At 51.8% G+C, this 11,267-nt stretch overlaps 5 protein-coding genes across 5 annotated transcripts; 1 reads left to right on the top strand and 4 right to left on the bottom strand.

Annotated features, from left to right (window-relative positions):
- Positions 1 to 937: 937 nt before the first annotated feature.
- On the bottom strand, positions 938 to 4,580 carry POX_d06058 (Psi-producing oxygenase A; the record flags this gene model as incomplete). The annotated part of the gene is made up of 7 exons (XM_050114887.1): positions 938 to 1,267; positions 1,339 to 1,465; positions 1,536 to 3,714; positions 3,780 to 3,972; positions 4,035 to 4,083; positions 4,144 to 4,241; positions 4,317 to 4,580. 7 exons carry the CDS (start codon positions 4,578 to 4,580, stop codon positions 938 to 940), a joined length of 3,240 nt encoding a protein of 1,079 aa, XP_049969838.1.
- Positions 4,581 to 5,757: 1,177 nt separating this feature from the next.
- On the bottom strand, positions 5,758 to 6,240 carry POX_d06057 (uncharacterized protein; the record flags this gene model as incomplete). The annotated part of the gene is made up of 3 exons (XM_050114886.1): positions 5,758 to 6,023; positions 6,077 to 6,161; positions 6,235 to 6,240. The coding sequence occupies 3 exons, from the start codon at positions 6,238 to 6,240 to the stop codon at positions 5,758 to 5,760; spliced, it is 357 nt and encodes a 118-aa protein (XP_049969837.1).
- A 409-nt stretch (positions 6,241 to 6,649) lies between these two features.
- On the bottom strand, positions 6,650 to 6,971 carry POX_d06056 (uncharacterized protein; the record flags this gene model as incomplete). The annotated part of the gene is made up of 3 exons (XM_050114885.1): positions 6,650 to 6,708; positions 6,792 to 6,868; positions 6,955 to 6,971. The coding sequence occupies 3 exons, from the start codon at positions 6,969 to 6,971 to the stop codon at positions 6,650 to 6,652; spliced, it is 153 nt and encodes a 50-aa protein (XP_049969836.1).
- An 871-nt stretch (positions 6,972 to 7,842) lies between these two features.
- On the top strand, positions 7,843 to 8,986 carry POX_d06055 (putative enoyl reductase; the record flags this gene model as incomplete). The annotated part of the gene is made up of 3 exons (XM_050114884.1): positions 7,843 to 7,879; positions 7,986 to 8,201; positions 8,304 to 8,986. 3 exons carry the CDS (start codon positions 7,843 to 7,845, stop codon positions 8,984 to 8,986), a joined length of 936 nt encoding a protein of 311 aa, XP_049969835.1.
- A 610-nt stretch (positions 8,987 to 9,596) lies between these two features.
- On the bottom strand, positions 9,597 to 10,869 carry POX_d06054 (uncharacterized protein; the record flags this gene model as incomplete). The annotated part of the gene is made up of 3 exons (XM_050114883.1): positions 9,597 to 9,824; positions 9,977 to 10,410; positions 10,578 to 10,869. The coding sequence occupies 3 exons, from the start codon at positions 10,867 to 10,869 to the stop codon at positions 9,597 to 9,599; spliced, it is 954 nt and encodes a 317-aa protein (XP_049969834.1).
- Between the last annotated feature and the right edge of the window lie 398 nt (positions 10,870 to 11,267).

Below are 11,267 nucleotides of genomic sequence, written 5' to 3'. Positions count from 1 at the left end.
GGTGCAGGACGTTCACCCGAGTTTCTAAGGACAGGTCTGGTTGAGGGAGATCAGGCCGAGGGAATTGTGGAAGGTGGGATGGGGAGGTTGGTGGGGAGTGATGGAAAGAGATATAGCAAGAGAGGGCGATCTCTCAAGGCTAGAAGCTGGAAGAGAAAGAGCGTGACCCAAACGAGTGTCGCGCCAAAGCTCGTCCTGCCGGCAGAAGAGCGTAGAAAGTTGGGCGGAGTGGTCGCCGACGGGTGCCCCGCTAAGGCGGTCAGGCGCTAAGGCATCAGTGCTGGCTGTCTATCTATCGCCAGAAAGGGAGTCCTCAACGGGGTTGATGGTTCACATCCTCAAGTCGAAAACATACGCTCGGGTACCTACGAACACCTCCTCCAGCAAGAGAATGAGAAGACCCCCGATTCTGATTTAGTAAGATTGATGTCAAAGGTAACATCAATTGGCTCAGCTGTCAAAGTGGATGAGCGACTTGGTGGACACATCCTATCATTTCTTTTTTTTTCTTTCTTGGCAGTCCGCGACACATGTTCCTGATTTCTCGCATTACGTAGCCGTTGGAGCTTCTCAGCTGGCGGGCACTTACTCTCTCACCGAAACTTGCTGAGATTCGCGACACGAAAATTGGGCCGCAGGGCTAGGCGCAGCTACACGTTGTTTTCTACCCCGAGTCAACACCTCGGGACGATGCCACAAATCGCTGTCTCGGCTCCGGAAGGCATTGGTCGCTACATGTGCAACAAAGATGTTGTACGATGGGAATCGATGCATGGATAGCATATATCATTTCAACTTTCAATCCACGTAAAGTCCAAAAAGGAAAGAAAAGAAAAGAAAAAGTCGTGTAAGGGGAATCAAGCGCCGAAACAAAAAAAAAACTCCACGTCTGTTGCCAAAAATCGTACCACATCATCGACCAGCCATCCCTTTGGTTTTAAGTGTATCTCGCCTTGGGCAGCTCACCGTCCCACTGGATCTTCATCGTGGAGGGATATGGCGAGATCGAGCTATGATCGGCGTCCATGTACATGGTCAACCCTCCCAGAGCAGGCAACTTCTTCAGCTGACCCTGCAGTCCAGGAGCACGGCGGAGGTTCTGCAATTGACCTACGACGCGGAGCATCGTGGGCAATGCCACTTGACAGACCCCAAGACCGAGACACTGGTGGGGGCCGAAGCCAAAGTGTGCGTACTGGTTCAGATCGCGGTCCAGGCGGACCTCCTCAGGATCAGGCCAGGCCTTGGGATCGTGGCTGGCAGATACCTAAACGTGGAAGAGAGAAGGGAACTGATTAGCGGACAATCGTGATACTTGGGAACAGAGATACCACTTACCAAGTTCAGGAAGATCGCTTCACCCTCTTTCAGCGAAACTTGCTCGCCGTTGTCTTCGATCACGGTCGACTTTGCAACCACGCGGGGCAGCGCAACGGACGAGCAAATACGGCCTCCCTCCATGAAGCTATAGATTGGTTAGTGGATACTGAGACAACGAGGGTGCATCAACGGGATAGACTGAGAGGACAACTTACTATCGCAGGAGAAGCTCATCAGACTCAGGAGTGTCCTCCTTGGACAAACGCTGAATGTCAGCGAGGTGGTGAGCGTTCTCGGGCTTGAGGTAAAAGTCCAAGCATTGAATGAAGAGTTGCGCCTGGTTGGCGACCATGGAGCTCGCCGAAGGAAGGATATGGGTCCAAACGATCTCCTTGGGCGGTAGGCCACTGTCCAGCAGACGCTGAATCATGTGCACTCCGTAATCGGTCAGGTGTTCATGTCGATGGAGACGACTGATGATATCGGCAACGAATCCGGACTTTGAGACAAGATCGACGTTGGCCATAACCAGCTCACCGAGCTGTTGGGCGACCTGACGAGAGGCCTGTTCCAGCTGGAATGACTTGGTCACCTCCACGTCGTAGAAGATGCAGGTGAAGACTAAGGCCATGATCTCATAGAGCTCCTGTTCCGTAAAGACACCGTGAGGGTTGCTCTCCGTCTTCAAGGGCAGTGAAAAAAAGTTGGCACAGAAATGAATCTGTGCCAAATTGGACACATCCCGAACAATGTCAACTTGATTGACGCCCGCCAGCTTGTACGATTTCTGTCGAAGAAGCTGCAACGTGATGCTCTCATAGAAAGACCGAACCTCGGACTTCCACTGGTCACGGTACAACGCATTCCCAATCATCTTCCGAGACTGGGCGTGTGGCGCTTTGTCTCCAGACAACATGAAGTCGCCACCGTACGAGTGGCCATCACGGCTGAGAATGAATTCGAGCTTCTGGCCCCATGTGACCTTGAAAGTCTCTTTGTCTGCCAGAATCGACATACACGCACCATGGGATTTGATCATTCGAGGCGGGGGGGTATAGGTCGGTCGGCTGTAGCTATACTTTTCGCTCTTGCCGAGGCTGGTCAGAATCTTCTTGTTCTCGCTGGGAACAACCATGGGGAAATGAGCATAGACCGAGTCGCCACGAACGTGGTTGGGGAACGCCCTCAAGACCAGTTTGTAGAAGATGGCGCCGTTGTCGACCGAGTCATCATAGCTGATTTCATTGAAGGCCCAGTTGGTGAGATGCTTAGGCGTATAGTCGACGGTGTAGAAACGATCCCCACGAACGAGCGTCACCGCGTCTGAGAGAATGGCCCTCGAGGTGGTGTAATTGGTGCACAAGCCACTGCCGGGAAGCATGGGCTCCTTGGCATCTTCGACGACGAGACCAGGGTAGAGCTCGACCTGATCCGGATGGTCATAGAGATGTCTCAACTGGTCCGCAATGTACGGATCAGAATTGATTTCTTCGAATGTCTTGTACGGCTGCAGGTTGAAGAAGGACCGGAACTCGTTCAGCGTAGCCAAGTTCCACGAGCGCGCCTGCTTGATTCCGAGGACCTCGATTGTCCGGAAGACAGTCGGTACATTGGAGGCACCAAAGGCACCGGCAACGTCCTCGACACTCTCCTCGAAGAAGCGAACCAAATCGTCGTCGCTGAAGCGGCCATCAGCTTGGCGCTGCAGCTTGGCAAATGGACGCTCCATGGGGTCCTGAGGAAGGGTTCCTTCCCATCGCCCAACACCCATGATGAATTGCTGGGTAGACAGCGTGTTGGAATCCTGGCCATTGAATAGCTCCCGGTACAGATCCTCAGACCACTGCTGGTCACGGGCCGAGATGCACGAGTGCCAGCGGTACACCAGGTTAAACTCGGCCGAGACCTGGTTTCCAGTTGCCTGCTTGGCCGCATGGCTGAGAACTCCATCCTTCATCTCGGCCCGGGGGTCCAAACTCCAGGTGCTGTCTGTCCGGTTGATGTTCAAGATGGTTCGAACGTAGTCCTTCAAGATAATGTTCACGTAGAGACCACAGGTCACAAGGCGTGAGGTTTGGAACAGGTCGTTGTCCCAAGTGGCGTAGGCTTTGGTGTTGGACTCGGCTGGCTTGGTGAAACGTCCACCCTCATTGATCTGGGCAAGCTGTTCCGCGACGTAGTTGTGGAAGCGGTTGAACATGATCAACAGAACTCCAACGCCAGGCGGGAAGCCCAGAATTCGCTTGGATGAGAAACAATCGGGTTTCAGCTTTCCGTCTTTGAAGGTTCGAACAGCGTTCTGTTCATCTTGATTATTTCCATAGAGGGGGCCCAAATCCAAGTAGGATGAGGAAAGCGAAACGGTGGGGTTTCTGGGGTCGGTTTGGAACAAGTCTTCCCATTGAATTTCGTCAGCGGCGGGAGGGCACAGATGGATCTCAGCGTGATTGTGAACATACCGTGAATGATTATAGATGCAAGGTAGAACAGCACGCTCGAAATTTTATTAGGATGTTCTTTAAATTTTTGTCGAGCAAGCAGACTGTCGAACAGTGTTTCCGGCTCCGGCAAAGCCCCGGGTTGCATCGTCTGGGGACGGACGGACCGAGCATAAGGTGTACCTGCCGCGCCAATATTGGGCCAGAATGGATTCTGACAATCCGATCTCAGTCTCCAGTAACCAGCATTACATATCGGGGATAAAGAAGACTTACATTGCCGGATCCATCTGCTTGGCGATAGGCAGAATCGCGTCCAAGGTATCTATGTTGTTCAACCTGGTAAGCCTCGAATCGGCTGACTCCTGCGACGGGGTCCACTCACGAAGTAGGAGGATGCTGCAGGTCATTCCACAGTGTGCTGAGGAAGGTATTTGTCAAGTCCCTTCCGTTCTTGGACGTTGTTGGCAAGCCAGCCGCAAGCTGATGAAATCGTCCGTCAGTACACGCATTCCGCCGGCTTTTTTCAACGCGATTCGTTTCTCCAATCTGACGTACCTGAATCACTCGCTCCATGATATACTCGCGATCATTCATTGCCTCCCCGGTGATCGCGTTCTTCGCGACGTCTGCCAGTGTCTTGACATCAACGAGGTCCACATGGCTCAAATCTTGCGCCAAGCCGGTGAGCTTGGTGTCCTTGACATAAGTGCCATCTCCAGTCTCGGTGGGCAGCGGTCTCAAAGCCGCCTTGAAGACTTGTTCGATCTGCACCAGTGGGCTCTTTTCACCGTGGGTTTCGCTGCCGTGGTGTCCGACCATGCTGGGCTAGGATGGAGCAATAGAATTATAGAAAAGTAAAACAAAAAAAATGGTGGCGATGATGGTACAAGTCGAAGGTGTTCAAAGCGCCCAGCTAGAGAATATGGGAATCAGCTCCACCTACTCAATTCCAACGAGAACGGGTTACGCCCAGCACAAGTCCCATGCGACAAGTTTCCTATCACGAATACCGTGAAGGGGGATAATAGCCAGGTTCTGGGGGGAATACAGCACGCAGAAATGATCGCGCGTATACCTCACTTTGACCTCCCGAGACCGAGTCAATCAATCACTTACAATAGCAACAACGCACAATGGAATTTTCGGGTGTCAAAGTGTTTTGCCAAGGATGAGAAGTATACAGTTGTCGTGAAAAGCCCACAACCCTGATCAGGCCAACAGATGACGAGGATGATCAGAAGGTTTCGGGAGTAGATGAGAAGCCACAAAGATGAAGAATTGAATAGATGAAAGTCGGGGCAGGAGAAGTTCAAATATACCCGGCACTCTTGGACCCTCCTGTGACGAGCACTGGCTGTCTTTTCCTTTTTAATTTTTTTTCCCACATTCGCTGCTCGCAAGGTCAGGCCGACTGAGAGCCGTGGGCCAACCTTGGACTGAGTCTCATCGACTGGGTTCCATGTCTGCTGAACAGCTGAACAAAGCCTCAGCACACCAACTCCCGCATTTGCAGTAGCGTCTCCACGAGTCGGGACTCACTAATGCGAAATCGTGCTAGTCCAGTCTCCTCGCGTGCCCCGCCCTCAGGTGCAAAGCCGCTGCGTGGTGAGTGGAGAAACGCTAATCGACTAAATTACCATGAGCCTCCGCGCCCTCAGTCTGGCGTCCATACAGGCATCCGCTCTCCAGGTGTCCAGTGTCCACTCGACAGTCACACTGGAGTAACGGGACTAGTGTACTGGACAAGAACCGTGTGCATGGAACGCCCCCATCCAGCTCCGGCCAGACGGACCGGAACTGCTCTCGTAGCGATCGACGAGATTCGAGTCCTCCGGTCAGTTGGAAGATCGATTCTACCGTCCGTACCACCATCTGCTCACGCTCAAGAGGGTCCCTCGAGTCACCGAGTCTCGCAGATGAATGTACCGTCATGAAATTCCAGCGCAGGGAAACATGCCAATTGGAGGGCTCAGGGCTCAGGCTCAAGGCTCAAGGCTCAGGTAGCCACCAGCTTGTCGGCTGCGGTCTCCTCAGCAGGCGCCGCGTGGAAGGGTGGGTTTTCTGGGTTCGGGCTTCGCCGTTGGTACAGCATCTTCGAGTCAGAGTCTGACAGTTCAGCTGCACAAATCTGGACTTGTGAGTGGTCTGCGAGGCTGTCGGTGGAGCCTAGCGTCTGAGTCCGTCTCCTTTTGTGCATCGGGTGCAGTGTCCACTGTCCCACGTCCAACTGTCCCAGTGTTCCACCGAAGCGTTTCAAGTAGTCTTTGAAGAACAGTGGAACAGAGTTAAAATTGTATTGAAACGGTCGAATTCACACGTTGCGGACAGTGCGCCCGTTTCCCGCAGTGCGCTTCTGTGCATGAAGAGATCGAGACGCTCAACATTCGAGGCTGCCCGGCACTGGACAGTCTAGACGTCAGATTCGGCTGGAATATCGTGGTGGCAGATTACTTGGAATTGTAGCCAGTCATACGGCCATACTGAAGTACTGCACCTAGGTCAAGGTTGCCTGCAGTAGGTCAGAGTCGACCCATCAAAAGACCACATGGTAAGCAATTTATTGCTCAGCCACGACTGGCTGACTGGTATTTCTTGGACGCAACGGCCGACTAGGGATACCAGACAAACTATACTCACTGGGGCAGTCATATCCATTATTTAGTCCTGTCCAGGCTAGTGACCAGTGACCGACCATGGAGGCCCCCCTGGACAAGGCGCAGATAGCATGCAATGCAGTTTGCCCAGGCAGTCAGAGCTGAAACATTTAATCAGTCATCAACCCTGCTGGGGCTCACCACAGCAGGCTGTCAGTCAATAGTGAGAAGGGACTCTAGCTCATGCTGTCGGGACTCTGGATCCTTTCCAGAAACTCGCTGTACTGGAGGAGACTAATGTTCGAGAAGTTCCAAATGATCGCTGGAACCATCCTCCATCTTTAAAGGCCAAGCTATACTTATGAGTACACAGGGCAGCACCTAAAAGGGAAAAAAATGTATTCAATCAGAATGATGCCCCAGATCAGTGAACGACCTTCAGCGTCCACCGGGACAGGGAGAGTGGAGGAGGCGGAGCTGTTCAGCTCGGCTGTCGCGATAGCCGCACCATTCCTGCATAAAGTCGATGTCTAGAACTAGGAAGTAGGTACAAGCAGCAGTCAGAAGTACAGGCTAAAGTCAAAGAGTCATGTTCTTACAAGATTATGTTGTACATGACTGCAAAGAGTCCCGATCCCACTCTTCCCTGTCATGTTAACTAAGGCAAGGCATACTTCCTCAATCTCCCCTACGCCACATCTTATTCTGGGGGCTTTTGCTATGGATGCCACGGGGTGAGACTTTGATTCCAGGCAATGTCAGTGACGGTCAGGAAGAGGATCACTACCTGAAGACCTATGGCATGCGGTGAAAGAAGGAGAATTCCGGGATTAAAATATCACGAGAAGACACACGAGGGGAAAAAGAAAGAAAAAGCTGATGAAACGACCCGACAAAGACATCGAACCTGTGGATAGCGACCGATTCAATCTTCTGATTTACAAACTGTCATTTCGTTACCTAGATCATCCTCTTGCCATATGATTGGCCACCCAGGATGGTCCTTATAATTGAGCGTGTGGGCATTCCACAGTACGCGCTTATACTCAGTGAGGTGGTCGAACATTAGTAGCTGGCGGAGGCGTTTGCTCATGGCCTTAATAGGCTTTAACTCACATGACCCACCACGCAGCCATTTGACTCTTCCGCCCATATAGCCATCCCAGTCCTTTCAAAGTAAATACAGCAGAGAATCAAGTTCCGTTCAAAAAAGCCTCCAAACACAGGCTCAATTGTCAGATATATTGAGCTTCCGAAAGCTGCATCGGCAGCTGTGAAGGCGGCGGCGGGATGGAGACACCCTGCTGCCTCAGGCGTCATTATCACGTGGTTTGTACCGAGGTCAGTTGCGCCCGTTGAGGGCTGGGCCCAACGGATATGCGGGCAGCGGGAGAGTAAAATCTTGGGAGCTACTGAAGCTGACTTCCGTTCTGCGATCAAATCTCCAGAGACGGTTACCTCGCTCTGCTCGTGCTACAGCATCAACAATGGCAGCTCCAATCACTCTTGTTGTCCAGCCTCGGGGTATGCCTTGCCAATTTCCATTCTCACATGTGTCAATCGATGAGCTATGGTTCATTGAAGCTAGGAGACATGCAAGACTGACCGCATTAAACCAAAAAATTTACAGGCAAGCCCATTCGCAAGCTCCCCTCAGAGATCAATGTCACACCCACCACATCTGGTGAAGAGTTGTACAACGCCATTGCTGAAGCCTCGGGTGCTTCGGTGCACCGATTGCGCATCACCAAGGGCAGTGACCGATCTGTAGTTCCTAATGCCAAGGGAACCACCATTGGGGACACTGGACTCAAGCAGTCGAGTGTGATCCATGTCAAAGATCTCGGTACGTGGTCTTATAAACCTACGATGGGAAACACCGAAAATGAGAGAGAAAGCAGAACTTGTAACTAACACTGCTATGGTTGTCATTTTGCCAATCAAATAGGTCCCCAGATCGCATGGCGCACCGTCTTCATTATCGAATACCTTGGCCCCCTCCTGATTCCAGCTCTCTTCCTCTTCCCCCTCCGTGACCTCGTGTACTTCAACTTTGAAAAGCCTCTCCCTGAGCCATCCAACGTGCAGCTCCTCGTCTGCCTCCTCTTGTCCCTGCACTTCCTCAAGCGCGAGTATGAGACCCTCTTCGTGCACCGATTCAGCAATGCCACCATGCCCGCTCGCAACATCTTTAAGAACAGCGCCCACTACTGGGCTCTCGCCGGTTTCAACATCGCCTACTGGGTCTTCCGCCCCGATGCGGCGGCTGCCGCCGAGGACCATAGCTCCCTGCTCGTCTGGATCGGTACTTCCCTCTTTGTCTTCAGTGAGATTGCCAACTTCAACGCACACTTGATCCTGCGCGACCTCCGCCGCCCAGGAACTACCGAGCGGGGTATTCCGTCCGGCTTCGGCTTCAACTGGGTGACCTGCCCCAACTACATGTTTGAGATCCTGGCCTGGATCGGTATCTTCTTAGTAAGCCAGCTGAGCTGGAGTGTCCTGATTTTCACCCTGGTCGGCGGAATTCAGATGTGGAGCTGGGCATGGAAGAAGGAGATTCGCTACCGCAAGGACTTTGGTGACAAGTACAAGAAGAAGCGCTCCGTGCTCATGGCAGGTCTGTTCTAAGGACGTGGCTGTTCCTTGCCGTGCGCGCCACAACCAATCTTGACTCCCATCCCTTCTTCGAATTGGCTTCTGATCAGTAGCTGTGGGGGTGAGATATCAAATTTTTGAAAAGACTGCAGCTGCCCATTTGCATCGCCCGCTCCGGTTCTCCAAGACGCCTTTGGGGAGAAAATCAACAAGGCGTCTCTCTACGACTGAAAAGAAAATCTACATGCTGTAGCATCTTTAATACTAGCATCATATGCTTGAGCATTAAAATGAGAACCAAAAAATGAACTTTTACTACGACGAGCTGTAAGCAGCCGTGCCGGCGGTTTGGGAAAAGATGCAACCTAATTATGTCTGTACCGTATGATGCTTGTCCACAACTATCGCCATCTAATAACACTCCCACCGTTGACTGGAAAGCTCTTGAACCGAACCTATCATATACATAACACTGCAGAAACAGACCCACACTGCGCCTTCGACTGACCGTCCCAAAGCGCCAAAAGATGAAAAATCACAAGAAAAGAGAGAAAGGCCCAAGACTCCGGTCCGCCCAATACCAACTCCCCAGACCCTTCTCTTGAAATTTATGCGTTCTTCACAAGACCAAGTACCAAGAGTCTCAAGAGCCCTTGACGCTCTTCAACCACAGTTCGTAGTAGAGTTGGAATTCCTGACAATCTCGACTCCCCGCCTTGTCGCATTCAGGAAAGCTCAAGATCAAATCGCCATCCTGATAAGTCCCATCCGGTGACGCACCCGCTGAATTCTTACTATAAGCATTCAATATCCGTTGAGGAACTAGCGCCGTTCTCGCAAGCACCGTCGGATGCCATTGCAGGATGTGATCCTAAATGATTCCCCGACGAGAGTATCCTCGAGATTAGCAACCATTTACTTTCAACCAGACTCGGTGGATTTGTCCCTCAATTGAAAAAAACAAAAGAAAGAAAAGGATAAAGGGAGAAAGAGAATAGGAAACCCCTCCACCTCCTCACTCACCAAGGCGTGTGTCTCAGCTTTCACAAATTTATAGCTCCGAAACAACGGATCGAACCAAAGGTCCAAAAAGAAACGCGCAAAATCCCCATTCTTAAGAACGAAGCTTGTCGGCCTCAGGTCTTGGCTATCCTGGGTGATGATCAGATCGATATTATTCTCTTTCAAATGCGGGAATGTCTTGATGATGCTATCCGGTGGCACGATAGGTGCATCTTTCATCGTGAGCGATTCGAGACGTGTTCGGTCCAGCAGATGCGACTGGAGAGAGGTGGTCGGATTCATGATCAGTGCGTGCGGGCTCAGGTGGAGGAAGTATTTTGATTTGGGATATGTAGCGAGCGCATGACGCATTGCCGGCACGAGGGCCCAGCTTCGAGGAGCATCGCCTACGGTTTCGTCGTAGTCGGAAACGCTTGCGAAGAAGTTTGTATAGCCTGGTTCAGAGCGAGGGAGGCATCAGCAACTTTGTTAGGTTCAAGTAGTATTAGAGAAATTACTCATAGCTCATGGCAATGTTGCAAATTCACGTCGCTGGCGGAGCAAATTGAGAGCAATGAACGCATGAAAAGGAGAGAAAAAGAAAAGTGAGAAAGATTCTCACCATGGCGCTTCGCATAGTCCTCCCTGTTCGCGATGATTTTCTTAATATAGCTTTCGCTGAAGCTTTGCTGGTCTAGCAGCGTTACAATCACCACTCCCGCCGTCCCTGCCGACGCTGAGAGCGAATGCGAGCTCAAAGAAAAGACATGGGAGAGTAGATATAGAAGCACAAGGATGGAGAGCGCAGTGACTGCTATCGTCTTGAGCTGCTTCCTTCGATACAATGGAAGTCGAGTGGAGTGGTGGCCCGGTAGCACATGTGGGCTTTTCCGCGGAGGTAATGCGAACTGCATTCTGAGGGCTCGCCTTCTCAGCGAGACCTGCGATGATCGAGTGTCGAGAGTCCGAGTCTGGGAGAAGATGTGACTGAACTGGGCCTACCACTACTGAGTCACGTAGCCGGGGGCGGTACTGTTCCTCAGAGACCACGGCAATCGTGGCTGGAGGTTCAACAAAAAAATAAAAAGAGGCCGCTGGGATTTAGACGCAAGGTTGACAGGTACCACGCCGAAAGTGACGCAAGTCAAGGTTCTGGGCGCTCTCCGAATCCGGCAGATCATCCGTCCGCGTGCATTCCAATCTGAAATAAGGGCCTCGCTTGCATTCTACTACTTACTACCTAATGTAAAAGGTGCAGATGTTCTGGACTCTAGATTATCCCTTCAAACCATGAGATTGTGGCCAATGATGT

The sequence above is a fragment of the Penicillium oxalicum genome, chromosome IV (assembly GCF_001723175.1).
Source record: "Penicillium oxalicum strain HP7-1 chromosome IV, whole genome shotgun sequence".
NCBI classification, from domain to species: Eukaryota; Fungi; Ascomycota; class Eurotiomycetes; order Eurotiales; family Aspergillaceae; genus Penicillium; species Penicillium oxalicum.
Note: the sequence above shows the minus strand (reverse complement) of the source record. Positions and strands in the feature narration are given on the sequence as shown.